Genomic DNA, 27,440 nt, shown 5'->3' on the forward strand with positions numbered 1-27,440 from the left:
TGACGGTAACATGCACAGCAGGTTTTTAGGACTTAGTGTGAGAAATAGGCGGTAAAATATCTCAATAATTTTATCTTGATTATATGTTAAGATGCTAGTATTTTAGATATATTAAGTTCAATAAATCTATCATTACTGTTTACTCCTTTTCACTTTTTTAGGTAGCTAACTGGAAACTTTAATATTATGCATGTGGCTTGCATTATATTCCTGTTGGATGGCACAGGTCTAGGAGACGAGTCAGAGCTGAGCTCTTTTCATCTTTTTAAAAAGTGTTTTATTTATTTAATTTTGGCTGTGCTGGGTCTTTGTTGCTGTTCACCGGTTTTCTCCAGTTGCAGAGAGTGGTGGCTACTCTTGGTTGAGGTGCTCAGGCTTCCTATTGAAGTGGCGTCTCTCGTTGAAGAGCCGTGGGCTCTAGGGCATGCCGAATCAGTTGCCCCACACATGTGGAGTCTTTCCCAGACCAGGGATTGAACCCATGTCCCCTTCATTGGGAGGAGGATTCTTAACCACTAGATCACCAGGGAAATTCAAGCTCTTTTCATCTTGATTCTTCTCTGTTTCCTGATAACCATGCTATTCTATACCCCAAAGTGATTTGTAGCTGATCCTTGTTTGCTTTTTTATTTTTTAAAAAGAACTTTTGGTTTAGAAGTCAGTTAATTTTTAAAATATTTTACTTATTTCTTTATTCACCTGTGCCAGGTGTTAGTTGAGGTATGTGGGATCCAGTTCCATGACCAGAGATTGAACCCAGGCCCCCTGCATTGGGAGTGTGGAGTCAGCCACTGGACCACCAGGAAATTCCCTTGTGTGTGTTTTAAAAAGCACTCTATAATGCAGAGTTTGCATGGAACTGTCTATCCTCTCTTGCCCAAACCTCCTAACGTTCAAAGCATTCATTTTTAAAGTAATTAAGAAGGCAGCCTTTGGATGGACTCACAGTCCCCTAACTCAGGGCTTCTCAACAACAGACTGTTGACATCTTGGGCTGGATAATTCTCCACTCAGGGTGCTGGGGGTGGTGGCGGTGGAGTCTTTCTTCTGTGTGGTAGGATATTCTGCCGAGTCCCAGGTCTCCACCCCATGGATGTCAGTAGCACCACTAACCCCACTTGTGACAACCTAAAATATCTGTGGACATTGCTGGATGTCCCCTGGTGAGAAAAAGTTCCTGTGGTTGAGAACCACTGCCTTGGAGGGGGGCGTCACCCCATTGTCATACGCCCGTATTCTCAACCATCAAACTTTTGAAAGTAGAAGGCAGAGGGCCAGTCCTTCCCCTGCTAGCTGAGTTGACTACTTGCGTTTAGGATGTCCGTGCTGTCCCTTTCCCTGTTCTTTGTGTTGTCACCCAGTGTCAGAGAAGCTCTTAGTCCTACAGGATTCTCTTGCAACATTGATTCAAAGAGATAGATGATCAGTGCAATTTAGTTCAACAAATATTCCTTTAATACCTTCTCAACGGGCTCAGTGCCTTCAGGGGCTACAAGCGTGAACAAGGTGATGTCTCCCCCTCAACTCCCTCAAGTTATGCAGGCGCATTTAAGGGCCAGGGGCCACCTGGGAGGTCGCTGCTATTTGTGCTGGTGACACCTGGCACCATTCTTAAGATCTGACAGACTCACTGATTAGAGGACCGTGTCTCTGATATATATGGATCTCGGGCCAATCTAGTTAATCTGGTTTCATTCCATGATCACAACCTGCATCCCTGACCCCAAGTAGTTATCTTCAAGAGGCAGCTAAATGGATAAATGAGGGAGGATCCTGACGCCTATAGTGCTTGTGCCTTTCACCCCTAGTTCCCGGGTGATACAGTGAGCCTCTTGTGTGCTGAACCCCACTGTGGGGATGGGCCCTGGCATTTTCCTGTCTTTTTAGAAAGGCGTTGTACAATGCCTTGTGCTATTGTACAAGGCAACAGCTACTTAGTAAATAGTCAGCAGCTATTTAGTAAATGAATGAATTCATCATCACCTCCCAGAAATCAACTCAAAATGCACACTCACCATTATACTTGCTGCTGCTGCTAAGTCGCTTCAGTCGTGTCTGACTCTGTGCAACCCCATAGACGGCAGCCCACCAGGCTCCCCCGTCCCTGGGATTCTCCAGGCAAGAACACTGGAGTGGGTTAGCCATTTCCTTCTCCAATGCATGAAAGTGAAAAGTGAAAGTGAAGTCGCTCAGTCGTGTCCAACTCTTAGCGACCCCATGAACTGCAACCTACCAGGCTCCTCCGTCCATGGGATTTTCCAGGCAAGAGTACTGGAGTGGGGTGCCATTGCCTTCTCCACACCACTACACTTAACTCACTATTTATTTTACTTAAAAAGTTCTTGAAGAGCTACAATATTAATTGATGAAAATGATGCAGTGAGTGTGATGGCCCACTTGATTCACAATGCCAGGTGAGACAGAGCCTCCTTCATCATGAAAAAGACACTCAAAATATTGAATAAAAGGTGAACGACCAAAAAAACTGAGCACAAGTGCTCTCAACGTCTTCTGCTCTCTGCATGAGGCTCTGTGTTGTAATTGGGGGTGCAGACTAAATTCTGAGTTCTTTTCCATTTTTTATTATAAAAAGTTCCCAATTTACTAGTGAACTCAGAGGATAATACAGTAAGCGTCCTTTACCCACCACTCAGTTTCAACTATTTAGTCAAACTGAATTTTGCTGGTGAAGTACAGAATTTTCAACATGTGGCAGGAGAGGACTTTAGAAGCAAAGTGCCACCAGTTTTTCTGTGTAACCGAAAGGTCTCGTAATAACAGTACTCCTGAAAAAGCTTTGGTGTGGTCGTGTGTGTGCCAGAAATCTAGCAGCTTCCCCCACCTTCACAGCTTCGTTTCTCCAATTTACTTCCTCAAATATTGCACAGAGTTTATTAGGGTTTGCCTTTATGTTTACGTTTTATGAAATTGTAACTTTCCAGCAGCCCTGATAACCAGGTCCTGGGAAAAGGTTCTAGGATATTTCGTCTGTTCGTTTGCTTAATTTCCTATCTCTGTAGACTTATAAACAAATCTGCCTTAGCTTTTCCTAATTTTATGGTTAAACACACACACACACACACCCCCCAAAACAACTTATTAGGATGTTATAATTATTTAAATAGTCTCTTCTAAGAGACTCTCCTTAGGCATGACAGATTCCTGTATTTTCTTTTTTCCTGAAATATATAATTTTCCAATTCTACCAGTCTGAGTCCTGCCCACAACAGGCATTAACTGAGAGCTTCCTGGTACCAGCGGTATGGTAGAGTGTGGGTTCTGGGTGATGAGCCACAGTCCTTCTCGGGACAAACAGAAAAGCCAGCTCTCAAGTCAATAAATGATATGTGATTGCAGGACTGCATTGAGCTTTTTTGGAAGGACTGTTTTGGTTCCCTGAAGGAGATGAGCCCTGAGTGTAACAAACACGAGGAGATGTTTGCTTGTAGTGAACAGTGGGAATTTCCAAATCCTGCCCACTCAGTTGTAAGGTATTGACCAGGTCATGAAGCCTCACTGAGAACAAAAGAAACTTCTTTGAGCCCTTGCGATGTGCCAGTGTGCAAAGTCCTTTATACAGATCATCTAATTTGATCATTATTCCATTTTATGAAATATGGAAACAGGTTATGTTACTTACCCCAGACCTAGGGCAAAGTCAGTCCCTTTCATTCACTCTTATTTTCTGAAATTGTCTTAAAAAGAGAAAGGATATAACACCCACAATTCCACCACCAGAGTTTATATTTCAGCCTTTTTCTATGTAACTGCCATGATAGAAACAGAAGTATAGGTTTTTGTATAAACATGAAATTAATTGTGTCATTTTTTTAAATTGTGCCATTTGTCACCCAATTTTTCCCTTTAAAATATCATCTTTTGCTTTGTTAATAAGTGTACTATTATTTACGTGATCACTTTTATGGCTACATGGCATTCCACTTTTCAGAAGATTTTATTTTGACTAACTCCTTGATGGGCATTTACTTAAGTTTTTTTTTTCTTTGCATCTTTGTTTTAATGTGACTTTCTGACAAGGTATACCCCAGAATAAAGCTTCTAAATATCTTTTTTATTCAAAATGATTTCCAGACTTAATAAGCCTCATAGTAATGATGATCTAACGCATTTATCATGTTTACTATGTGCTAGGCATAATAATCGGAGAAAGTGATGGCACCCCACTCCTGTACTCTTGCCTGGAAAATCCCATGGACGGAGGAGCCTGGTAGGCTGCAGTCCATGGGGTCTCGAACAGTTGGACATGACTAGCGACTTCACTTTCACTTTTCACTTTCATGCCTTGGAGAAGGAAATGGCAACCCACTCCAGTGTTCTTGCCTGGAGAATCCCAGGGACGGTGGAGCCTGGTGGGCTGCTGTCTATGGGGTTGCACAGAGTCGGACATGACTGAAGCGACACAGCAGCAGCAGCAGCAGCAAGCATAATCATTGGAGAAAGAAATGGTAACCCATTCCAGTATTCTTGCCTGGAAAATCCCACGGACAGAGGAGCCTGGTGGACTACAGTCCATGAGGTTGCAAAGAGGCAGATACAACTTAGCGACTGAACAACAACTAGGCACTATTATAAGCAGTTTATGCAAAACTGCTTTAATAAAAATTTAACAAAAACTACTCTAACAACCATATAAGGTAGATACTACCTTCATTTTGCAGATAAGGAAATCAGAACAGAGAGTTTCAGTGACTTGTCCAAAGTCACACCACTGGATAATAGCAGTGTGCATTAGTCACTCAGTCACACTCGACCCTTTGTGACCCCATGGATTAGAGCCCACCAGGCTCCTCTGTCCATGGGATTTTCCAGGCAGGAATACTGGAGTGGGGTTGCCATTCCCTTCTCCAGAGAATCTTCCCGACCCAGGGATGGAACCTGGGTCTCCTGCATTTCAGGCAGATCCTTTATTGGCGGAGCCACCAGGGAAGCCCGGGTGATAGCAGAGTCAAAGCCTGTGTTTGTAACCATCACTCTGGTACTGCCTCTGGACACCAGTTCATTTCAAATGTTCAAGATTCTCACACCCAGTGTGTGAGAGAACAAACATACAGGTGTGTGCTTTGCTTATTTAGAAATAAAAGTGTGCCTCCTTTTGAAGTTTGCCATGCTTCACTATTGGGGATTTTTCTTGATTTAAAATGTTTTGAAATTTTTCTTTTATTATATTTTGGCCATGAGGCATGTGTCATCTTAGGTTCCCCACCCAGGGATCGAACCCACGCCCCCTGCATTGGAAGCATGGAGTTTTCACCACTGGACTGCCAGGGAAGTGCCCACTATTGGGTTTTTAATGATTATATTTCCCCAGGATTCTGGGCTGCCCTGAAATAAAAGCGAGCTTAGTATTATGTAGAGTGACATAAAATCAGCAGCATCTCTCCCACCCCTGTGTCTGACCGTGGACAGAAACATGTGTGGACCGGGTTCAATTTCAGCCAGACTGTGCCCGCTCCACACCCCGCTGTCTGAGTGGGCAGGGTCTCCTGATGGGGCCTCTCTCAGTGCCACGTGGAGTCCCTCAGTCTTGCCAGCCCCCGACTCTCCGGTTTCAGAAGCTCTCAGCTTCCCCAACCTGCACTTTATTATTCCCTGTCCTCCGGTTTGTCCTTCATCATCCCTTGCTCTTTGAACAAAGCCTTCTTTCTAGTGAAATTACTCCGTGCGCTGCTGGAAATACTTGTGACTTCTCAACTCCTCCCCTCTGGCTGCTAAATGAAAACTGAAAATCACCTGCATTTTGCTCGTAACAGAGGAGAAATCCCTTCTCATTTATACTGAGAATACATCTTAGTCACCAAAGGTGTTTCACCATGAACTCGTTTCCTGATCTCCCATCTCCTGCCTGCTGGCCATTTTCAGAAAAGTCCCAGGGAAAGGGGAAGTTTTGAAACTCCCTGGTCCTAACTGGTTAGTCCTCCTGGAGTTTCCAGGGGAGGGTCAGCACTGCAGTCGTTGCCCTTGAAGGGGTCAACGGCCATAAATAGGACAAGTGGACAAGCGATTGAGGAGGACCTGAATATTCAGTTTTTTGTCCGGGCTGTTTCTGTGACCAGTTTCCTGCCTGGAAGAGCGAGAGCGTTTCAGATACTATCTCATCTGTCCATGGCAAGTCAGGCTCCATTCAGACAGCACAAGAGACCTAGGAGGGAAACCGTTCAAAAAAAGATTTCTGAGACTTCCCTGGCAGTCCAGTGGTTAAGACTCTGCACTTCCAGTGTTTGATCCCTGGTCGGGGAACTAGGATCCCACATGCCAAGTGGTGCAGCCGAAGAAAAAATAAAAACAATGCAGTCTCCACTTAAAAAAAAAAAGACAAACCAGATTGCTTTGGTCTATGCAATTATCAATTGTTGTACTGGTCATTTCTTTATCAAATTGAATGATGCTTTTAGCATGGTCCCTGGCCAGCCAGTCTGGCTTCTTTTTAAATCTCTTGTTCCTTTTCAGAGTCTTTGGCTATTGTCCAGTGAGACTTACATTTTCCCTTGTGGACATACATCTTTCTCTTAAACCCTGCCTTCCTAAAGTCTGGGAGTGCATGTAGTGTTGCTTACTTTTCTCCCTTAAAGTTATAATTTGGCTTTCCCCCCATCTTTCTGTCATTTTCTACTGCAGCAACCATTTCCTTCTCATTGTCCCGAAGTAGGTCAAGATAAGAAAGTCCCCTTTCTGCCTCTTCAGCCTTCTTTTTAACGAGGCAAACAAAAAGCATGTTAGATGCTCACTTGGTAGGAAATGGAATCTCCCATCACTGTCCACAGTCAGAATTACCTTTGAGCTTCCAAGTTAAGGTTGCAGAATGTTGGCGTCAGGTAAACTGGTGCTCAGAAGCTGCTCTGTCGGTTGCTAGGCGGGTGGTTCGACTCAGGAATCAGCTGGGATTCTGGTCTCTCCTTCGTCTTCACATCTGGTCCAGCACCTGCTGCCCCTCGTGGTCCTGGTGCCTCTTGGGTTGGCTGTTTCCGCTCCCTCCCCGTTTTCCCTGCCTTCGACAACACTCCTCTTTTCACACTCTGAGCTCTCAAGTCTGACCTTTTACTTGTCTCCCACGACTTCCCACATTGCACTGTAGCTGCACATTTACCTGTCTGCCTTTGAACACTTTGTTCTGTGAGAACAGAAATCTGATTTTTCTGACTGACTGTTGTATTCTGAATTCCTCCCACAAACAGCCTGTGCCATTGATGGGAGAATGAATGAGTGAATCCATGAATGAATGAAGGACTTGCTGCGTATTTGAACAACTACTTCCAGACTTCCCTCCCATACACTTTCCTGCTGCATTTCCCTCTCAACTGAAATACTGTTCATCACTTTCCTCTCCTGCTTAGGAGTCCACAGCATCCTCTCCCTGCTTTCTCCATCAGGTCTAAATAATTAGGTTGTTTTCCAGGGTCCCTGATCAGTTGGCCTAACTTGATCCCCTGTACAATGTACCTGGTAGGTATAACGGGTAATCCCCAATACCAGATACCTGGTAGGTAAGATGGATGAGCACTCCAAGAAGATACTAGAGCCTGCTGAGACCACCCAGAGATTTCTGGACAAACTCAGTGGATCTGAGCCCTCGTCACTGTTAATTGCTATGGGAGTCAAGGGCTGGTCATAGGTCCTGCCGTGGACCAACTTCAGAGAGCTGTCCTTTCAGGAGGTTGAGGGGTCATGGGCTCTGCCACCCGCCAAGGTTTTTCCATGTTTCTGGGAAGTCAGACTAGTTTGGAATGGATGTAACCGTAGTGGCTGGAACCTTCTTGTCTCTCTTAGGAGCCCCAGCCTGGATCAGTGCTTCTCAACCTTTAATGTGCATGTGAATCACAAGGAAATCATCTTAAAATGCAGACTCTCAGTAGGTGTGTGTGGGGGGGTGGAGGGGGATTGGGACTTTGTATTTCTAACAAATTCCCAGATAATATCGAGGCTGATGCTGCCTGTTTATGGACCACGCTTTGAGTAGCAAGTGAAGACACCTCCTGTCCACTGAGCTTGAGAAACTGAAGTGTCTCCAGGGAGACTCTTCCCAAGCACACCATCGCTCATTTCAGCATCTCCTCAAAGAATCTGGCTAAGTCTGTCTTTAACTCTTTTTCCAACAGCATATCTAAGTTTTGCAACCATAAACACCAGCCAGGACAGTATATCTTCCATGCAGAAAATGATGACGCCCAGTTCACAAAAGAGTTCACACTGCATATAAGAAGTAAGTGAAGAGGGTGGGGTGAATGGAGAGAGTAGCATGGAGGCATACATTACCATATTAAATTAGATGGCCAGGGGGACTTGCTATATAAGGCAGGGAGCTCAAATCAGGGCTCTGTGACCACCTACAGGGATGGGATGGGGTGGGAGATGCGAGGAGGGTCAAGGGGAAGGGGATGTACATATACCTAGGGCTGATTCATGCTGATGTATGGCAGAAACCAACGCAATATTGTGAAGCAATTATCCTCCGGTTAAAAATAAATCAATCAAAATTAAAAAAGAAGTGAAGTAGTCAAGAAATTTTATTTCACTCTTGTGACTCCTTAATCATGTATTAACTCGGACCAGAAAGAGCTAAGCAATGGCTTAGGGAAGGAGTGTGATGAAACTGTGTTGACCTGTGGAAGTGTTCTGAAATTGTACTTTCATATCTCCTGGCTCTGTTGACACACAGACCTCTTTCTGGGCTCATCCTTTTAAGTTAAGATGCTGAGTCCATGTCCTTTCTGAAGGGGCTTTAGTGTGTCACTTTATTGGTTTTAGTACTTTGAAAGATCATGTTAAGAAAAGGCCAAAAGTCATACTACCTGCCATTTAGTTGTTTTAATAGTTTTTGTTCCTTTGGTCTATGAAAAGAGGAGAGTACCTTTCGTTGGACTTTTTCTGCAGATGCTTCTCCTGAAGCTAAGACTCATTTTAGGGTGAGCAAGTAGATAGAGTCTACACCTGCGTTCTCTCCAGGAAGGGTCTAGTGTTGGCCAGGGGGTGCTCCCCAGAGAGGTGGCAGGGCTGCCTGCACCGAGGTGACGTGACAAGGGGAAAGGACCCCCTCTTTGAGTCCTGCCTGAGACACCCTCCAAGAAGCACAACTGCTTACAGTGCACGGGCAGCCTCTATAAACCTGACTTGGAAAGCCTTTCTGAAAAGTGCATTACTCCATGAGCTTGTTTTTCCTCTTGTTTTCTACAGGGAAACCTCAAGTGCTGGCTGAGGCATCTGCAAGTCAGGCTTCTTGCTCCTCTGATGGGTACCCTATACCATCTTGGACCTGGAAGAAGTGCTCAGACAAGTCCCCCAAGTAATGAGGACCTTGGCCTCTCTTGTGTTAGAAGAACATGAAACTCTCTCTGACATACTGACGCTTTCTCGTGAATTCAGTTTAAGAAGAAACGCTAGAGCATTTCAAATGCTTACCTTCCTAGTCGACCATAATTCTCAATGATCAGATTGTTTCTGATAACCTATAATAGATGTGTCTCTTACAGACCCCATTAGAGAAACCCTCACTTCTAATCTGATGACAGCCATGCCCCTCTGACTTCTCTGCCATTTCTTTTCAGCTGCACAGAAGAAATCACAGAAGGAATTTGGAATAAAAAGGCCAACAGGAAAGTGTTTGGACAGTGGATATCGAGCAGCACGCTGAACATGAGTGAGGCTGTCAAAGGGTTCCTGGTGAAGTGTTGTGCCTATAACGCCCTCGGCACGTCCTGTGAGACAATCCTTCTGAGCTCACCAGGTAGACAGCAATCACTATTGAAACATGCCACCTTCAGGAATTCCCCACTAGAAGTTAAGCCCTGTCTTTGGCTTTTATTTGGGGGAGTTTTACAAGAGTGTGCAGATTCAGTGTGTGAGATGAGAAGGCTTTTTGAGTCAGGCAGGAATCCCCAGTGAATATACATGTTCTGTAGTTTAAGGGCAGAGTGACTTCTACTGATGTTACTGTAACTCATGAATTCAGGTAATGTGGGTAGAACCCCAAACTCCTGGTATAGTGGGCATCTACCCTGACAACCCTCGTGGCTCAGTGGTAAGGAATCTGCCTGCCAAGCAGGAGTCTCAAATTTGATCCCTGGATCAGAAAGATCCCCTGGAGAAGGAAATGGCAAACCTCCAGGTTCTTGCCTGGAGAATCCCATGGACAGAGGAGCCTGGTGGGTTACAGTCCCTGAGGTCGCAAAGAGTCGGACGCAACTTAGCGACTGAACAACAGCAACAACAAACAGAGATCCAGATCCAGGGAGACAGATTTAGTAATTTGGAATCTTTACCTCTTTCCCTTTCAGTTAATCTCCTTATTTGCCTTTTAGCCTGCTGTTTTATCATTTTTGGTTTGATATTTAGAGCCCTCTGAAATTAAGCAATTCTGAAACCTGGCCGCCTACACTAATGGTTTAGAATCACCAGCATCCCCAAACTAACTTCCCCACATTCATATGACAGCTTCATTGTGGGAACACAAGTTTCTTTTTTTTTTCAAATTGAGGTATAGTTGATTTACAATGTTGTTGTGTTAGTCTTGGGTGTACAGCAAAGTGATGCAGTTTTATATGTGTATTCTTTTTCAAATTCTTTTCCATTATAGTTTATTACAAAATACAGAATATGTTGATAGTTCCCTTTGCTGTATAGTGGGACTGTGTTTTTTGTCTACTTTATGTATAGTAGAAAAACATTCTTGATTCAGTCACACGTGTGACTTTGCAGATTCTTTTCCATTATAGTTTATTACAAGGTATTAAATATAGTCCCCTGTGCTATATACTAGGACTGTGTTGTTTATCTATTTTATATATGGTAGACAGACTTCTTCTTTTTTTTTTTTTTCTAATCTGGCTTGACTATCCTGTGGGTTTAAATAGGTGTAATCCTTAAAACCCCTAGTAAATGATTTTTTACACTGGGCTCAGAGCGACTCCCCTGACCGATCAGTGGTTAAGACTCTGTGCATCAATGCAGGGGGCATGGGTTCCAACCCTGGTCAGGGGACTAAGATCCCACATGCCAGAGGGTGTGACCAAATAAATAAAATGGGTTCAGAATCATCTAAAATTTTCTGGGAGGGAAGTGTTCTTTATATGAACATGGCCTGATTTTTCTGTGGGCTTCTGTGCATAGAGGGCTTGTAAGCATCACAAATAACAGCCCCTCAGACAGGATGTGAGAGGTTGCAGCGAGCCTGCGATCTCCGGGTTCTCACCCACTGCTCCGGGATGCTCTTCTGTTGCAGGGCCCTTCCCTTCCATCCAGGACAACATCTCATTCTATGCGACAATTGGCCTCTGTCTTCCCTTCATTGCCGTTTTAACCATGCTGATTTGTCACAAGTACAAAAAGGTAAAAGCAAAGGTTTAAAAAAAAAAAGCTGTCACTGTGTCCCATATCTAAAGAATGCCCTGTGGCTAACTGACTCATTATTTCCTCTCGGAAGCAATTTCGTTACGAAAGCCAGCTGCAGATGGTGCAGGTGACCGGCTCTCTGGATAACGAGTACTTGTACATTGACTTCAGAGAATATGAGTATGATCTCAAATGGGAGTTTCCAAGAGAAAACTTAGAATTTGGTAAGAATCAGATGTTTCACCTGTTTCCTTCCTGTGGGAAAATCCTCAGCGAAGGCTCACTCACTCACCACGTGTCTTGCAGGGAAGGTCCTGGGGTCGGGTGCTTTTGGAAAAGTGATGAATGCGACCGCCTACGGAATTAGTAAGACAGGGGTCTCCATCCAGGTTGCAGTCAAGATGCTGAAAGGTACAGAGACGCGCCAAGAGGGGAGGTGCCGCCTGCCACCTCCTCTTTTCCATCATGGTTATGGGTACTGCTTGCCCGGCTTCAAAGCTTAAAAGGGAGTGAGTTGGGGTTGGTGTCCACTAAGTCATGAATATAGAACTCAAGTCCACCTCTTCTTCCTCTCCTCTGTCTGCTTAGGTGCTTTTCAGCTTTGGGGTTACCGTTGCTACAGGCAGCTGTGTGTCTTACATGGTGACATGGGCGCCGGGTAGAAGAGGGAATCCGTGCCTTCTGTATCCCCACTCGTTTCTCACCCCTCCCTCCCAACATCCTCTGTGAGCATCATTCACTTAGCAAGAGCGCCCCCAGCTGGCTCTAAGTGATCATGAGCCCACCCTCCATTGCCTCCACCATGAACTAAGTCTAATGGGCATTTTTCTGTCCTCATGTTGCTTGAATTTTCAGCACCAGTTGGCACGATCGACGGTTCCCTCCACCTTTATGTGCTCTCTTCCTTCAGTTTCCATGGCGCTGTATTCTTCTGGTTTCCTCCCACCCTCTGACTGCTGCACTGTCCTTGGCTGCTCCCTCATCTTCTCATCCATCTCTCACGTGGAGTTCCTGAAGGCTTACTCCGGGTCCCACTTTCCTTTCCACTCCTCATACTCAAGGGCTGTCTCAGCTCGCCCATGACCTCATCCCGTGTACCAATGGTTCTCACGATTGCATCTCCCTGCTAAGCTTCGGGTTATGTCCACATGCCTGAATGTCTCCAGGGTCCCTCAAAGACAGCCTATCCAAAGTGGACTCTTCCAACCCTGGCCCTTGGTTGATACTCCCTCTCTCACCGGTTGGTTATAAGTACCAGTGACTGGCCACAGGCCACCCAGTTGGGCCAACCAGGGACCTGGGACTGACTCATCCTAGAAACCATCCTCATTGTAACTATTCCTATCAGGCTTCCTGCAGGTGCCTCTTGAGTCCATCCTCTTTTCTCTTAACCCCTGTTACTGCCTGTCTCTTCTGAATGGATGCACCAACCTTCGAAGAAGCTACTCTATATGCACTCTAACCTCCTTCTGGATTCTGAAGCCCAAGTGATGCTTCTGAAATGCAAAGCTGGTCACATAATTTTCCTACTTAACCTTCCCAGTTGCTTTCATCTTGCACAGTCCACACAGCCCAGCACGACGTGGCTGCAGCTTGCCTCTGCCCTCGCAGCTCTCAGTTCCTCTGGAGTGACATGCTCTTCCCGCCTCAGGGCCTTTGCACATCCATCCTTCCCCTTCCCCTTTCACGGCGTCACCGCCTGCTCCTCCTGTAGATCTCAGCTCAGATACCACTTCCTCTGGGAAGCCGTTCTCACGCCCCAGATGAGCTCAAGTTCCTTGCTAGATGCTATAGCCTAGCTCCCTCTGGGCTTTTCCCTCCCATAAAATTGATCACAACTATAATTACATGGCTGTTTAGTTATTTAACTAGTGTGTTAGCTGCCCCCGTAGTCTGCAAGCCTCATAAGGGCAGATCTGTATATTTTGGATGCTGTCCTCCATCTCTTTCTTTTTCTTTTTTTAAATTTCATTGGAGTGTAGTTGCTTTGAGGTTTCCTGGGGTAAAAAATCCATCTGCCAATGCAGGAGACGCAAGAGACGTGGGTTTGATCCCTGGGTTGGGAAGATACCCTGGAGTATAGGAAATGGCAACCTGCTCCAGTATTCTTACCTGGAGAATTTCATGGACAGAAGGAGCTGGTGGGCTACAGTCCATGAGGTTGCAAAAAAGTCAGACATAACTGAGTGCACACTCACACGTAGTTGCTTTGCAATGCTGTGTTAGTTTCTGCTGTACAGCAAAGTGAGTCAGTTACACATATACGTATATTTCCTCTTTTTTAGATTTCCTTCCCATTTAGGTCACCATAGAGAATTATGTCCAGTTCCCTGTGCTCTACAGTAGGTTCTCATTAGTTATCTATTTTATACATAGTATCAACAGTGTATATATTTCAATCCCAGTCTCTCAGTTCATCCTACTCCGCCACCCCTTGGTATCTATAAGCTTGTTCTCTGTGTCTGCTTTGCAAATAAATTCACCTGTACCGTTTTCCTAGGTTTCACATATAAGTGATATTGTATGGTATTTGTTTTTCTCTTTGTGACTTACTTCACTGTTTGACTGTCTCTAGATCTGTCCGTGTCTCTGCAAACAACACAGTCTCATGCCTTTTCATGGCCGAGTAATATTCCATTGTACCTCATCTTCTTTCTCCATTCCTCTGTTGATGGACATTTAGGTTGCTTCCATGTGGTCCTCTTTCTTGATCTTGGCCCATCCAGTGACTTCAGGACTTCTTCCTCATCCTTCCCACTCTGAGTTCACTTGGTTAACTCCTGTTTTCCCTCAGGTCTCAGCATAAACATTTAGTCCCCTTCCCCACCCTCCCCAAGTCTGAGTTAGGTGTCCCTCTTGTGTGGGGCAGCATGCTACATTCATTTTCCACGTGGCATTTGTTTTTTATTTTTATTGAAGTATAATTTATACTGAAGTATGATTTATAGTGCTGTATTAGTTTCTGCTATACAGCAAAGTGACTCAGTTGTACATATGTGTACATTATTTTTTATATTCTTCTTCGTGATGGTTTATCATAGGATATTGAATTTAGTTCCCTCTGCTATACAGTAGGACCTTGTTGCTTGTCCATCCTATAGATAATAATTTGCATCTGCTAACCTCAAACTCCCAGTCCACCTCTCCCCCCACACCCCTCCTCCTTGGCAACCACAAGTCTGTTCTTTATGTCTGTGAGTCTGCTTCTGTTTCATCAATAGATTCGCTCGTCCCATATGGCATTTAATGACACTATGTTCATTTACTTGTCTCCCCTTTCAGGGGGGCTCTGAGCTCCAGGAAGACAGGGGCTGTGTCTTTCTACTATTTATTCCCCCCAAGTCCTGGCACATTGCCTCCTACCCAATAGGCATTCAATAAATACTTGTTGAATGAATGAATGAAAGTCAGGTAGTGGTATATGAAAGTGCTTTGAAAAAGTTAGGGTCGTTGTAAAGTATGTCCTTTGGGTCATGAGGAACAAGACATGGACACCCGAAAGGCACGAATCCTTGTACAACATGAGGCAGCAGGAGATGGGACGCAGAGTGGGTCCCGATGTCACTCCTAGGCCAAGGAGCTGGAAATCCAGATGCTCCTGAGAGCTCACACAAGTCAAAGTAGATGTACTGAAGCTCTGGAAAAGCCGCACAAAGGCTAGCATCTTCCAGGATGAAACAATGACACCCAGAAATAACCAATCAAATCTCCATTGAATGTAAAGAAACAGAGGGGTGGGTGCCTGGAGGGCAAGATCCTGAGACCCTGCCCTGGCCTCTAGGGCTCCAGCAGCCTCCTGGCAGCGCAGGTGTCCTGACTACCTTGGCACATTGGCCTCAATAACAGGAGATCTTTAAATTCACCAATAAGTACCTCCATGCCACATTTCTAAGCAAGATGCCAAGTAAAATTTGCTTAACTATCTAGCCTTACTCCAGGGGAAATAGTAGATACATTCTAGCCTAGTCAGCAGTGATGGTCCTCATTATCAAGTAAGGAGTTTCTTGAGAACTTGGTCGGTGAGAATTGGTCCTCCCTGACCTTCTCACCAGGCTACCCAGGTAGCTCAGCAGTAAAGAATCTGCCTGCCAATGCAGGAGACGTGGGTTGGCGGGTTCAATCCCTGGGTGGGGAAAACCCCCAAAGAAGGAAATAGCAACCCACTCCAATATCCTTGGCTGGAAAATCCCATGGACAGAGTAACCTGGAGGGCTACAGTCCATAGAGTCACAAAGAGTCAGAGCCACCTTAGCAACTGAGCACTCAGGCAGCTTGCATGACCTCCTGACCATTGGATTCCTGACAAATTTAAGGTTCTAGATCTGAGGATCACAGGCTGGAACCCTCACTAACATTCCCATCTTGTCACTCTATGACTTCAACAAACCAAGAGTCAAAAAAAAAAAAAAAAAGCATGCTTCTCCCTTCAGCATATTCATTAACTTCTACTGTGGAGGAAAGTCATGTGTTATTATTTTTTTTCTTTTCTTGTTTAAGGGTCAATTCTAAAGGTTTTTATGTTGCATGCAGAGTAAAGTCCAGTAGAAAAAGCACATTATTTGATTCAACTTTCATGCTGCAATCTTTGAAATTCTGCCTTAAAACATAGTGCATTACTATTCAAAATGTTTGTATTATTGAATGTATTTTAAAACTCTTATGCAAATCTTCTCTGAACAGAGGAAGATTTTAATTTATCAAATAATCTAAAATACCTATTTTACTTCCATTTTTCATTTGTGATGCCCTGCCATTGACAGAAAAAGCAGACAGCTCGGAGAGAGAGGCTCTCATGTCTGAACTCAAAATGATGACCCACCTGGGCAGCCACGAGAATATCGTGAATCTCCTGGGGGCGTGCACCCTGTCAGGTAACCGGTTCCCACTCAGATCACCTAGAAGATTTTAGCCTGGAGACAAAGATGGTGTTTGTTGTCCTGTTTCTCTCCTTTTCTCAGTCACAGTGTGGGCCCCCAAACCCAAGTGGGATTAGACATACAGTGCTTCAGGGTTAAATGCATCAGTGTAGACAATGCCAGTCTTCACTGGGCAATGTCATGGAATTCTAACTTACTTAAAAGGAATTCCCTGGCTATCTAGTGATCAGGGGCCTTCCCTGGTGGCTCAGCGGTAAAGAATCCGCCTGCAGTGGAGGAGACACGGGTTCTATCCCTGGGTCAAGAAGATCCCCTGGAACAAGAAATGGCAACCCGCTCCAGTATTCCTGCCTGGTGAATCCCATGGACAGAGAAGCCTGGCGGGCTACAGTCCATGGGGTCGCAAAGAGTCGGACATGACTTAGGCACTGAACCATCACCACCACCAGTGGTTAGGACATGGCATGTTCACTGCCATGTCCAGGGTTCAATTCCTGGTCAGGGAACTAAGACTCTGCAAGCCTCGTGGCGTGACATGGCAAAAAAGTTAAATTAAAAAAAATAATAATAACAACATCGCAAGCACATTTTGTGTTTCTCTACCTGCCCGGGAGGTGCTTCTCCCTGGCTGCAGAGCTTGGCCACTGCCCTCACTGGGCTGCTTTAAATAAGTACAGCCATGGAGGGCCTTCAAACTCTATTCTCCGAGAATCCAGTGGAGCCCACGCTCTGATTCTCTCCCTTCTGCCTGGAATTGCCCGAACCCTGTGCCCAAATGTCACTCCTTTGGGGTCAGCCAGCCAGAAATAAGGAGAAAATGGATTTAAGAGGTGCATGCGTGCTAAGTCACTTTAGTCAGGTCTGACTCTTTGCAACCCCATGCACTGCAGCCCGCCAGGCTCCTCTGTCCATGGGATCTCCAGGCAAGAATTACTGGAGTGGGTTGCTGTGCCATCCTCCAGGGGATCTTCCCGACCCAGGGATCAAACCTGCATCTCTTGCTGTCTCCTGCATTAGCAGGCAGATTCTTTACCACTAGCAGCACCTCGGAAGCCCTTTAAGAGGTGACTAGGGATATATTCGGAGAAGGCAATGGCACCCCACTCCAGTACTTTTGCCTAGAAAATCCCATGGACAGAGGAGGCTGGTAGGCTGCAGTCCATGGGGTTGCTAGAGTCGGACACGACTGAGCGACTTCACTTTCACTTTTCACTTTCATGCATTGGTGAAGGAAATGGCAACCCACTCCAGTGTTCTTGCCTGGAGAATCCCAGGGACGGGAAGTCTGGTGGGCTGCCCTTTATGGGGTCGCACAGAGTTGGACACAACTGAAGCAATGCAGCAACAGCAGCAGCAGGGATATATTTCTCCCTCCTCAGGCAAACCACAAATCAGCATATATTTACCAAGTGGTCCCAGTGCAGGCAGCATATTATTATCCATTGTAAACTGGAGAATCCTGGGGGCCAGTGGTTATTGGCTGAGCCAAAGTGGAAGGCAAGAAGAGACAGCTTTCCAAAGAGTCTGGACAAAAAACTGAAATTGACTTTAAAGTCCAAGATGAGATAGGTTCGGAGAGAATTGTCCTCCCACTTCTCCCCACCAAGTTCTCATAGAGTGAGGTTTCTGCTACACAGATGTCTAAAAAAACTATGTGGTGTCTGTATACCTGAAATTAAAACCGTCACTATTTCAGGACCAATTTACTTGATTTTTGAATATTGTTGCTACGGCGACCTTCTCAACTATCTAAGAAGTAAAAGAGAAAAATTTCACAGGACGTGGACGGAGATTTTCAAGGAACATAATTTCAGTTTTTATCCCACTTTCCAATCACACCCTAATTCCAGGTAAGAGACTTAAAATAATACATTACAGAGCAGACAAAGTATGATGGTTAAATGCATCCCACCAGCCAGTTTCTAAGGGCCACTGTCCAGCACAGTGTGGTCTGTGTGTTTGAAGACCTAGGAGGGTCATTTATCTTTGCCATAGTTTCCCTGCTGATATGAACAATGAGGTTTCCCCTGTCCTACAGTACAGACACTGTAGCTGAACCAGTGATTTCAGCCCACTTGCACAATCACATCCTAGACATATATTCAGTTTTAGGAAAGGTGAGTAATTCAATCTGTCAGGCCTCCTGATTGACATATGGATATTGGTAGGAAGAGAGAGCGCCTTTCCCAAAGTCCCTGTTATATTCCTAGAAAGTAGTGCAGGTCCTGGGAGTATTGCACAAAAGAGCTCTAAAGTCATAAAATGGATCTTGAAAAATTAGGGTGGATTGATTGGCATAACGACGGGAGCAAAATAAAGTCGGGGTGATGTTCATCTCTGTGCTCTGCCATCCATTGGGCTCCTGAGTGGTTCGTGGTCCCCACAGGCTGTATGTAGGTTTGGCAGAATGCTCATCCTCATCCTTGGAAATTTCTTGCTGATTACTTGAACGTTGTAGCTCAGTAACACACTTCTCAGAGTGAATTCACAGGCGCTCTGATAGAATGGTCCTCAATCCCTAGTGCATTTCTATTTCCCTCCTACATGAAAGCTGTCCCTTTTTCTAGAGGTGGACTTGTTAAAGACTTTTAACTTTATGGGGGGATGTATGGAGGGTGCGTTAGAGATTCCTTGTTTCCTTGGCATGTATGTTTCAGCACATGCCTCTGGCCTTCTAGTGCTGAGACAGACTAACATCCTGAAGCCGGGGACCCCATGGAGACCCCAGGTGTGTCTTTGTGCAGCTGTCCTTGACGATTCACACCAATCTTCCCTTCTGTGTTCCTTTCTCAGTTCATATTCTTAGACCAAGAGGATTCTGTAATGTCATCTGTGTTCTAGAACAGAGTCATGTGTGACCAACACTCTGGTTAGTGACAACTGTGGTGGTCAACTCAGCACCTTCAATTCATTCCAGTCACTGGATATTAAAAACACAAAGCAATTACTTTTGGAATATTTGTGGTCTGAAATCATTAAACCATTTTGTAAAGATATGGATATTGTAATTAGAGTAAACTCTTATGCTGGAAAAAATGGAATCATTGTATATCATGCATACAGAATTCCTCAGTGAAGAGTTCTATGTTATACATAACAGAGATTCTCAGTGTTACTACTTGTTAATTTCACAGGGAAAGGAAATGAGCTTTACAAAGGCCATCTTGGAAAAAAAAAAAAAAAAAAAAAACCATGATGAAACACTTAAAGTTCTCTATAGAAGATTTGCATGGCATGGACTTTTTATAGGGAAAGTCACACTCCTTATTAGCTTCGTGATTTCAGCAAATCATATTTATCTCATCCAGCCTAATTTCTCTTTTATGAAATGTGGCTTTGACACCCAGCTTGTAGGCTTGTGGGAAGAACTGAGTGAGGTCCTCTTTGAACCAGAAGATTCCAAACAGAGAATGGGAATCACTCTTAACCTAGTTTGATGGACAAGCTCAATTACACAGATGTTTTTAATGTCCACATACAAGAAAAGGACAGGTTGATGCTATGCTTTTAATTTAAAACCCCACTTGTAATTGGAATTCATTTCTTTGATGAATTGTATATTTTAAAATAAAATCTCTACTCAAAAGAACATAAATAATGATGTAACTTTTCTTTTTTTAAATAGTATGCCAGGTTCAAGAGAAGTTCAAATACACCCGGACTCAGATCCTATCTCAGGGTTCAATGGGAATTCATTTCAGTCTGAAGGTAATATTTTATTCTAAACAGCGCTTCCAAATAGAAACAGATGCAAAAGTTCTGTGTTTACTATTATATTTTTTAAAGGTGTGTAAATGCGAAAGCATGTTTTTCTTTGCTAACATCATCTATAGACTTCATTAATGCATGTTTGCCCTAAAGGTAGTAAAAAACCATCAATGTATGTATTATGGATTTTATGTCAATGTTTCAGCTAATAAACATGAAGGGCTATTTTATTTGATCAGTCAGGTTAGTCTTTTTAAAAGTCATAAATTTATTAGAGCCACTTATTACCTAGTAAGTGGAAGTAATGATGAGTTCTGGAGTCAGATGGAAGTCAGGTTAACCCCCGGGTTCCCCCAATTTCTGGCGGGATGACTTTGAACAGCTGAGCCACAGTTTTCTCATGTGTAAAAGGGGGCTAATCAAACTTTCCTCATTGGACTCTTAGAAGGATTGACCGGAAGAACATTAAATGCACGAACAGTTCATAATATGTGGTAGATAACTGGTCGTTCTTTTCCCGACATGGCAGAACTACCTAGTGCAAAAGAAGGGCATCTGGGACTTCCCTGGCGGTCCAGAGGGTAAGACTTTGTGCTTCCAATGCAGGGGGCCTGAGTTCGATCCCTGGTCGGAGAACTAAGATCCCCCAAGCCATGTGGCGCCGCCAAAAAAAAAAAAAAGAAGAGCACCTGAGACCTCTGATTCATCACCCAAGAGCTGGAGAATTCACTCCTCTAATCAAAGAGACTCTTTAGGTGACTCTGCCTAGGCTGCATGTATGCGGATGCGTGCATGCTCAGTCGTGTCGGACTCTCTGCGACCCCATGGACTCTAGCCCCCTAGGCTCTTCTGTCCACAGAATTATCCTGCCAAGAATACTGGAATGGGTTGCCACTTGTCTTCCAGGAGATCTGGAAGTCCCAGATGCTTTTCTTTTGCACTAGGTATTTTTGCCATGTAGGGAAAAGAAAGACCAATTGTCTACTACATTTTATGAACTGTCTGTGCCTTTAATGTTCTTCCAGTCAATCCTTCTAAGAGTCCAATGAGGAAAGTTTGATTAGCCCCCTTTTACACATGAGAAAATTGTGGCTCAGCTGTTCAAAGTCATTCAGCCAAAAAGTGGGGATCAAACCGATGTCTCCTGTATTGGCAGGAGGATTCTTCACCACTGAGCTGCCTGGGAAGCCTCCTAGGCTTCACAGTACTCTGCATAAATAAGTTAATCCTGGGGCCACCAGAAAGATGATGTAACAGCTCCATTTGTACACGAGGTGCTCACAGAGATTTATAAAGTAACTTTTTTTTTAAGTATGGCTAATGTACAATATTATATAAGTTACAATATATATTGTACAGATGTACAACATGGTGCTTCACAATTTTTAAAGGTTCTGCTCCATGTATATTCATTATAGACTATCAGCTATATTTCTTGTGTTGTGCAATTTATCCTTGTAGCTTATTTTATACATAATAGTTTGTACTTCTAAATCCCCTCCCCTTATCTCGCCCTTCCCCCCTTCCATAAGGCAGCTTCTTTGCATTTTGGCAAAAATGAGCACCAGTTCTATTTTACAGATGAAATTGAATACGAAAACCAAAAAAGGCTGGAGGAAGAAGAAGACCTGAATGTTCTGACCTTTGAAGATCTCCTTTGCTTTGCATATCAAGTGGCCAAAGGAATGGAATTTCTGGAATTTAAGTCGGTAAGCTCCTTTTTAAAGGCAAAACTCACAACAACAACAAAAAGATAATTTGGAAGAAGAGGTGCTGGTTGGGTTTTTTTTTTTTTTTTTCTTGTTTATTTTAACTTGCAGCCCTTCAAGTCTGTCTTTCCCTCCTGTGCACTGTTGGAGTCACCTAAGATGTTACTGGGGCTCTTGGCTAATTGTAGTATAAAGGTCCAGGATCCCTTATTCCATGATGGCTATCCCAGCCCTTTCAGGCTGCCCAAAGTCCCCGAAACTTCCAGACAGGAGGTCCTCAGGAATCCCACCTCAATGCCACGTATAGTCGTATAGTCGTGGACAAGACAGTCACTTCAGGTTGTTCAGCCTGTGTCCTGCATTTGACCCAGGGGATGGGTGGAGGTTCAGATCCCGGGGGCACTGTTGGCCAGGCCGGCCACCCTGGCCACCTGTGTCTGCTATGAGAGCCTACTAATCCACTGGGGCTGCTACACAGACACCTCAGAGCCTCCTCATTCCAGGGACTCTACCCTAATTTTGCATTCTTTCTGTAATACTCTTTCAGTCCTGCCCTTTCTCTGACGCGTCACATGTCTGCTGCCTGTAAGCCGACTTCAGCCACTTGTCTGGCTACTTCCTCTCCTGTTTTCTTACCGTCTTACTTTCTCTTTATTTCCCCAGTTTCTTCCTCCCCCACTACCTTTTCCTTTAGTGTCTCCTAGTCTCTCCCTCCCTCTCCTCCATGCCCCTTTGCACTCTCCCCTTTTCTCCCTGAATTTGAAGAGAATAATTTCAACTTTTTTCTTTCTTTCTTTCTTTTTTTAATAATGTGCTCTCTCAGGGACTTCCCTGGTGGCCCAGTGGTTAAGACTCCACACTTCCACCACAGGGGATTCACGTTTGATCCCTGGTTGGGGAACTAATCCCACATGCCAGGTGGAGTGGCCAAAAAATTTCATAAATAAATAAATGAAAAAATTTTAAATGTGCTGTCTCTAATATAATGTATTACGTCGACTATATCCCAGGTTTAAGAAAAAGATGAACCTGGAATAAATCAGTAGCTTTGAAGGACAGGAAAAATTTCTATTCACAAGAACAACCAAACTATGAAACAGGTTGAGATAAACAAGAAACATGTAAGATCTACATGAAGAAACCTGTGAAACTTGGTTAAAGGGCAAAAAGGGAGACCTGAATAATGAGTTCTATTTTGTTCATAGAGGAGAGATTCTATGTTTAAAAGTCAGTTCTCTCCAGATTAATTCCAGTTAACCCCAATTAGAATCCCAATATTTTTTTTTTCTTTTGTGGATGTTGGGTTGGCCCAAAAGTTCGTTCGGGTTTTTTCCATAGGACGTAAAGGAAAAATCCAAATAGACATTTTGGCCAACCCAATCAATATGTTGATGTCTCTGCTTTGCTTTTCCAACGTTGGGCATCCCTGCTCTACAGTTAAAAGAATGCTGTCTCCTAATCCTTCCCCACCCCTCATCCCGGGACATATTCCTCTCCTGTCTTCACAGCGTGCTGCTGAGTCAGTCCCTTTCTCACCTCTGCATCTGCAATAGCGCTTTCACCAGTTTCTTTACACACGCTGATGGCATCTCCCTAGATGGTCCAGCCCGGTTGCTGGACCTGTTGTGGGACCCGGTTGCCTGTTGTTAGGTAAATATTCAAACTACTCACCATTGGAGGTCAAGGAGCACTGCCTTTTACCGCCGCCCCCGCCCCCCACCTCCCCGGGCTTGTTTTAATAAGAATGTTCGCAGCACATCTGCTTTTTTGGAACTCTCTCCCCTGTTTTCCCTCTAGGCAGGTCCCTCTGAGTCACCGTCACTCTCTTCCCTTTGTTTCCTCCCTACTTCTCTGGCTGCCCCTGGGTTTCCTCCGCGGCTGCGTGAATCCATCCTGCATTGCCTGCTGACCGGTGCCAGGCACCATGACAGGTGCCGAGATACAGAGGCAGGTCTTACCTCTGATGGGGAGAAAAAGAAAGCAGAGATGCTACTAGACTGAGATGAATGCTACGCTCAGTTAAGTTCTGGGAACCCAGGGGAGAAACAGGCACGTCAGACCCAAGGGTGGAGAGGCCGTGTAGAAAAGATTTTCTGAACAGAGTTCGTGCTGGGGCTGGCAGAGATTTTATTTTGTAATATTTTGGAGGAAAAAAAGTTTCTTTTTTAGTAGTTGTGGCTCCCAGGCTCTAGAGTACAGGCTCAATAGTTGTGACACAGGGGCTTAGTTGCTCCCAGATCAGGGATCGAACCTGTGTCCCCTGCATTGGCAGGTGGATTCTTTTTTTTTTTTTTTTTTTTACTTATTTGGGTGTGTCAGCTCTTGGTTGTGATAAGCCGCATCTTTGATACAGCATGCAAGATATTTAGTTGCAGCACGTGGGATCTAGTTCCCTGACCAGGGATCGAACTTGGGCCCCCTGCATTGGGAGCATGGAGTTTTAGCCACTGGACAACCAGGAAAGTCCTGGCAGGCAGATTCTTTACCATTGAGCCACCAGGGAAGCCCAGGGCTGCTTCTCATTCCAGTTCAGTCAACCTTTCCAAACTTCTAGTATTTTTCCCGAATTTTTAAAAATATATTATGCCATTTTATTGTCAAAGCTATTTTCCATTCCAGTCAGGAGAAACATGCTTGTCTCTGCCAGAAGCTCCTGCACTCTTTTTGGAGCCCAGCAGAGGCTGGGCTGCTGTGTCTCTCATTTACAGCCAGACACGCACCTGGTTTGCTTGACCTGCTTTCTCAGAACCTGGCCCCTTGGCCTCTGGGAATGTTCCCCAAGGAGCACCAGTAGCTGCAGCCACAACAGCTGACTTGTGCAAACACCGTGTTACCCATTGTGATGATTGCTCAGGACTCAGTAAAGAGAAGATGTCTCTATGATCTGCCCTGCCATCATCTGTAACTCCTGTGGGCTTAGTTGCTCAGTCGTGTCCGACTCTTTGCTACCCCGTGGACTGCAGCCCACCAGGCTTCTCTGTCCATGGGATTGTCCAGGCAAGAATACTGGAGTGGGTTGCCATTTCCTCCTCCAGGGGATCTTCCCAACCCGCAGATCGAACCCACGTCTCCTGCAGCTCTTGCATTGCAGGCAGATTCTTTACCATCTGAGCCACCAGCGAAGCCCTCTGTAACTCCTACTGAACTTGAAACGATAGGAAAGATTGTCCTCTGTGAAAACATACAACCGGGTAAATCACACTCCCATCTCGTTCTTTCTAGTGTCTTCACAGAGACCTGGCAGCCAGGAATGTCCTGGTGACCCACGGGAAAGTGGCGAAGATCGCTGATTTTGGGCTGGCTCGGGATATTATGAGTGATTCCAACTACGTCATCAGGGGAAATGTGAGATTCCTGTTTCTTATGTAGTTTTATCCTGTTTGGGGGGGAGTTTTATTTTACTTAATATAATTTTATTCTTTTTTATTGAAATATGATGGAAAAGAATACGAAAAAGAATGTATATATACACATATGTATATGCATAACTGAACCACTTTGCTGTACAGCAGTAACACAACATTAGTTATTGAAATATAGTAGAATTATAATGTGTTACTGCTGTACAGCAAAGTGACTCAGTTATGCATATATATATATGTATATAAATGCATTCTTTTTCATATTCTTTTCCATCATGATTTATCACAAGTATAGTTCCCTGTGCTCTACATTTTGTTTTGTCATTGCTAATCTAAATATCTGCACTCACAGTAGTGCATTTGTGATTTATGATAACTTCAGAAAACTTCCTCCCAGCAGTCTACTTCCTTATGCTTCCAAGGTTTTTCTGCAGCATCAGGGACTATTCCATCTGTAACAAAAGTTGAACAAAATAGCATCACACCTATCAATTAGGGCCTTGGAGTGCAGTCCATACTTAAAAAAAAAATCTTGTTACTTGTGCTCATTTCATTTCCTTTAGCTATTAAGTGACTATTGTGTTATACTTTCGATCATGAGAATAGGTAATCATTACAAGACAGCATTTACAATACAACATATAAATTAAACATTAAATATACATTTTTAAAAGGCATAGTATTTAAATCAAATGTTAGTTGCCGAATATTTGTCATCCTGTTACTGTTATGCAAGGAGACCTAAAACATCAGTGATGTTTAAGTTTGTGTCTGATTTGCGACCCCCATGAAATGAGGCCCACCAGGCTCTTCTGTCCATTGGGATTTTCCAGGCAAGGAAACTGGAGTGGGTTCCCATTTCCTCTTCCAGGGGATCTTCCCAACGCAGGGATTGAACCCTCAGGCGGTTCAATTCTCCTGCAGGCAGGTTCTTTACCACAGACTCACCTGGGAAGCCATAACATTACTGAATCTGCTTGTTTAAAAAAAAACTGAGGATATGTGTGTTACTTATAAGAGAACTCCTAAAAGTACTCCTAAAAGATGATAAAATGGTGTATAGCTGAACGAATATGGTTTTTAAGAGTTACAATACCTGGATTTCAGCTCCTCTTCTTTCTGGCTATTCATTTTTATGATTTCTATCTGCTTTATTGTCCCTACTCTTGAAGTAAGAATAATAACAACAAATGCTGGTATTGTGGTTACCGGGTGCTAAGTGCTATTCTAAGTATTCCAGGTATTGACTCAGTCCTCAAAGTACCCGTCTGTGGTTGAGAAACGTCACCTGCTGAATATTGCACCGCACACGGGTTAGATCGTGAATGGTCTAAGCCACACAGTCTGTGCACAACCACAGTGATTCAGTGTTTCCCATGAGGATTACTCACTACCTCATAGTGCTGTGGGAATAAACTAACAAAACCAGCAGGGAAGAAAGTGTCTGTGGAGGGGAAACATACAATAAAGGTTACAAATCAAATTAAACTGTGTTCCCACTAGAATCAGACACTCAGCTGAGTTTGGATCTCTGCCTCCCTTATTGTAGCTGCAGTCATAAATAGGATGAACTAATGGCTTTAAAGTCCTCAACCTCCTAGCTGGTGGTTTCTTAAGCAGGAAAGCCAATTCCATTTGGAACCACAATTAATTCCTTTAATGAGTCAAAAGAACCAGACTGGCCAGCTTGATTCTCCCAGCTCATCCTTTTGAAAAGAATTTAAAACAGGGTTTCTTTCTCGAGCTTTGCTTTTACTTGGCAGATTAAACGTGCTCAGTGAAGGGTTCTCAATCCATGAAATGGAGAATGCTTCAAAACTCTCAGCCCCAGGAACCTATCTGTCCCTGTGTCTTGATTCTAATCTGAGGCTACACGCATTTGAAACTCTGCTTTCAAGCCACTGGGAGTGACTAAAGCCGCAGACGCCAACTGGTGTCATTTCTGCAAGCCCCGTGTCATGTGTGCTCTCACCGCATTCCTGTGGATGAGATTTCCACTAAGATTCTTCCAAGAAATGCTTTGACAAAATATTCCACTAATTCACCGGCATCCACTTACCTATGGGGAAGTGACTGGCTGCTCCTCACTGGGGGGAGGGAAGGGAGGGAGGCGGGGATCGGGGAGGGAAAGTCTACTGGAAACCTACCAACCCCAAATGCAAGCTTGAGTTTTAAAGAAATCAAAAGTTTTTTTGTCTAAGGCTAATGTGTTACAGTATTAATCTGACAGTGAGAAACGTCCCCTTGGGAAATAAGATTTTCTCAGGGAAGCAGTAAGAGTGCCCTTAGGGAGAGAATGGACTTCCCTGGTGGCTCAGACTGTAAAGAATCACCTGCAATGCTGGAGATGTAGGTTCGATCTCTGGATCAGGAAGATCCCCTGGAGGCAGGCATGGCAAAACCCATTCCAGTATTCTTGCCTGGAGAGTGCCGTGGACAGA

At 44.3% G+C, this 27,440-nt stretch overlaps 1 protein-coding gene across 3 annotated transcripts in view; it reads left to right on the plus strand.

Moving 5' to 3' along the window:
* FLT3 (fms related receptor tyrosine kinase 3) overlaps window positions 1–27,440 on the plus strand; it is a 70,019-nt gene that overhangs the window by 39,061 nt on the left and 3,518 nt on the right. For 2 of the 3 annotated variants that reach the window (XM_061434889.1, XM_061434888.1), the window contains exons 10-20: window positions 8,115–8,218; window positions 9,190–9,298; window positions 9,561–9,739; window positions 11,234–11,340; window positions 11,435–11,567; window positions 11,650–11,754; window positions 16,104–16,214; window positions 17,917–18,070; window positions 19,846–19,928; window positions 21,510–21,637; window positions 24,860–24,982. In XM_061434889.1, the coding sequence (XP_061290873.1) occupies window positions 8,115–8,218; window positions 9,190–9,298; window positions 9,561–9,739; window positions 11,234–11,340; window positions 11,435–11,567; window positions 11,650–11,754; window positions 16,104–16,214; window positions 17,917–18,070; window positions 19,846–19,928; window positions 21,510–21,637; window positions 24,860–24,982 (1,336 nt within the window). The remainder of the gene's footprint in view (window positions 1–8,114; window positions 8,219–9,189; window positions 9,299–9,560; window positions 9,740–11,233; window positions 11,341–11,434; window positions 11,568–11,649; window positions 11,755–16,103; window positions 16,215–17,916; window positions 18,071–19,845; window positions 19,929–21,509; window positions 21,638–24,859; window positions 24,983–27,440) is intronic. The other variant, XM_061434890.1, reaches the window with a different exon arrangement.

The sequence above is a fragment of the Bos javanicus genome, chromosome 12 (assembly GCF_032452875.1).
Source record: "Bos javanicus breed banteng chromosome 12, ARS-OSU_banteng_1.0, whole genome shotgun sequence".
NCBI lineage: Eukaryota > Metazoa > Chordata > Mammalia > Artiodactyla > Bovidae > Bos > Bos javanicus.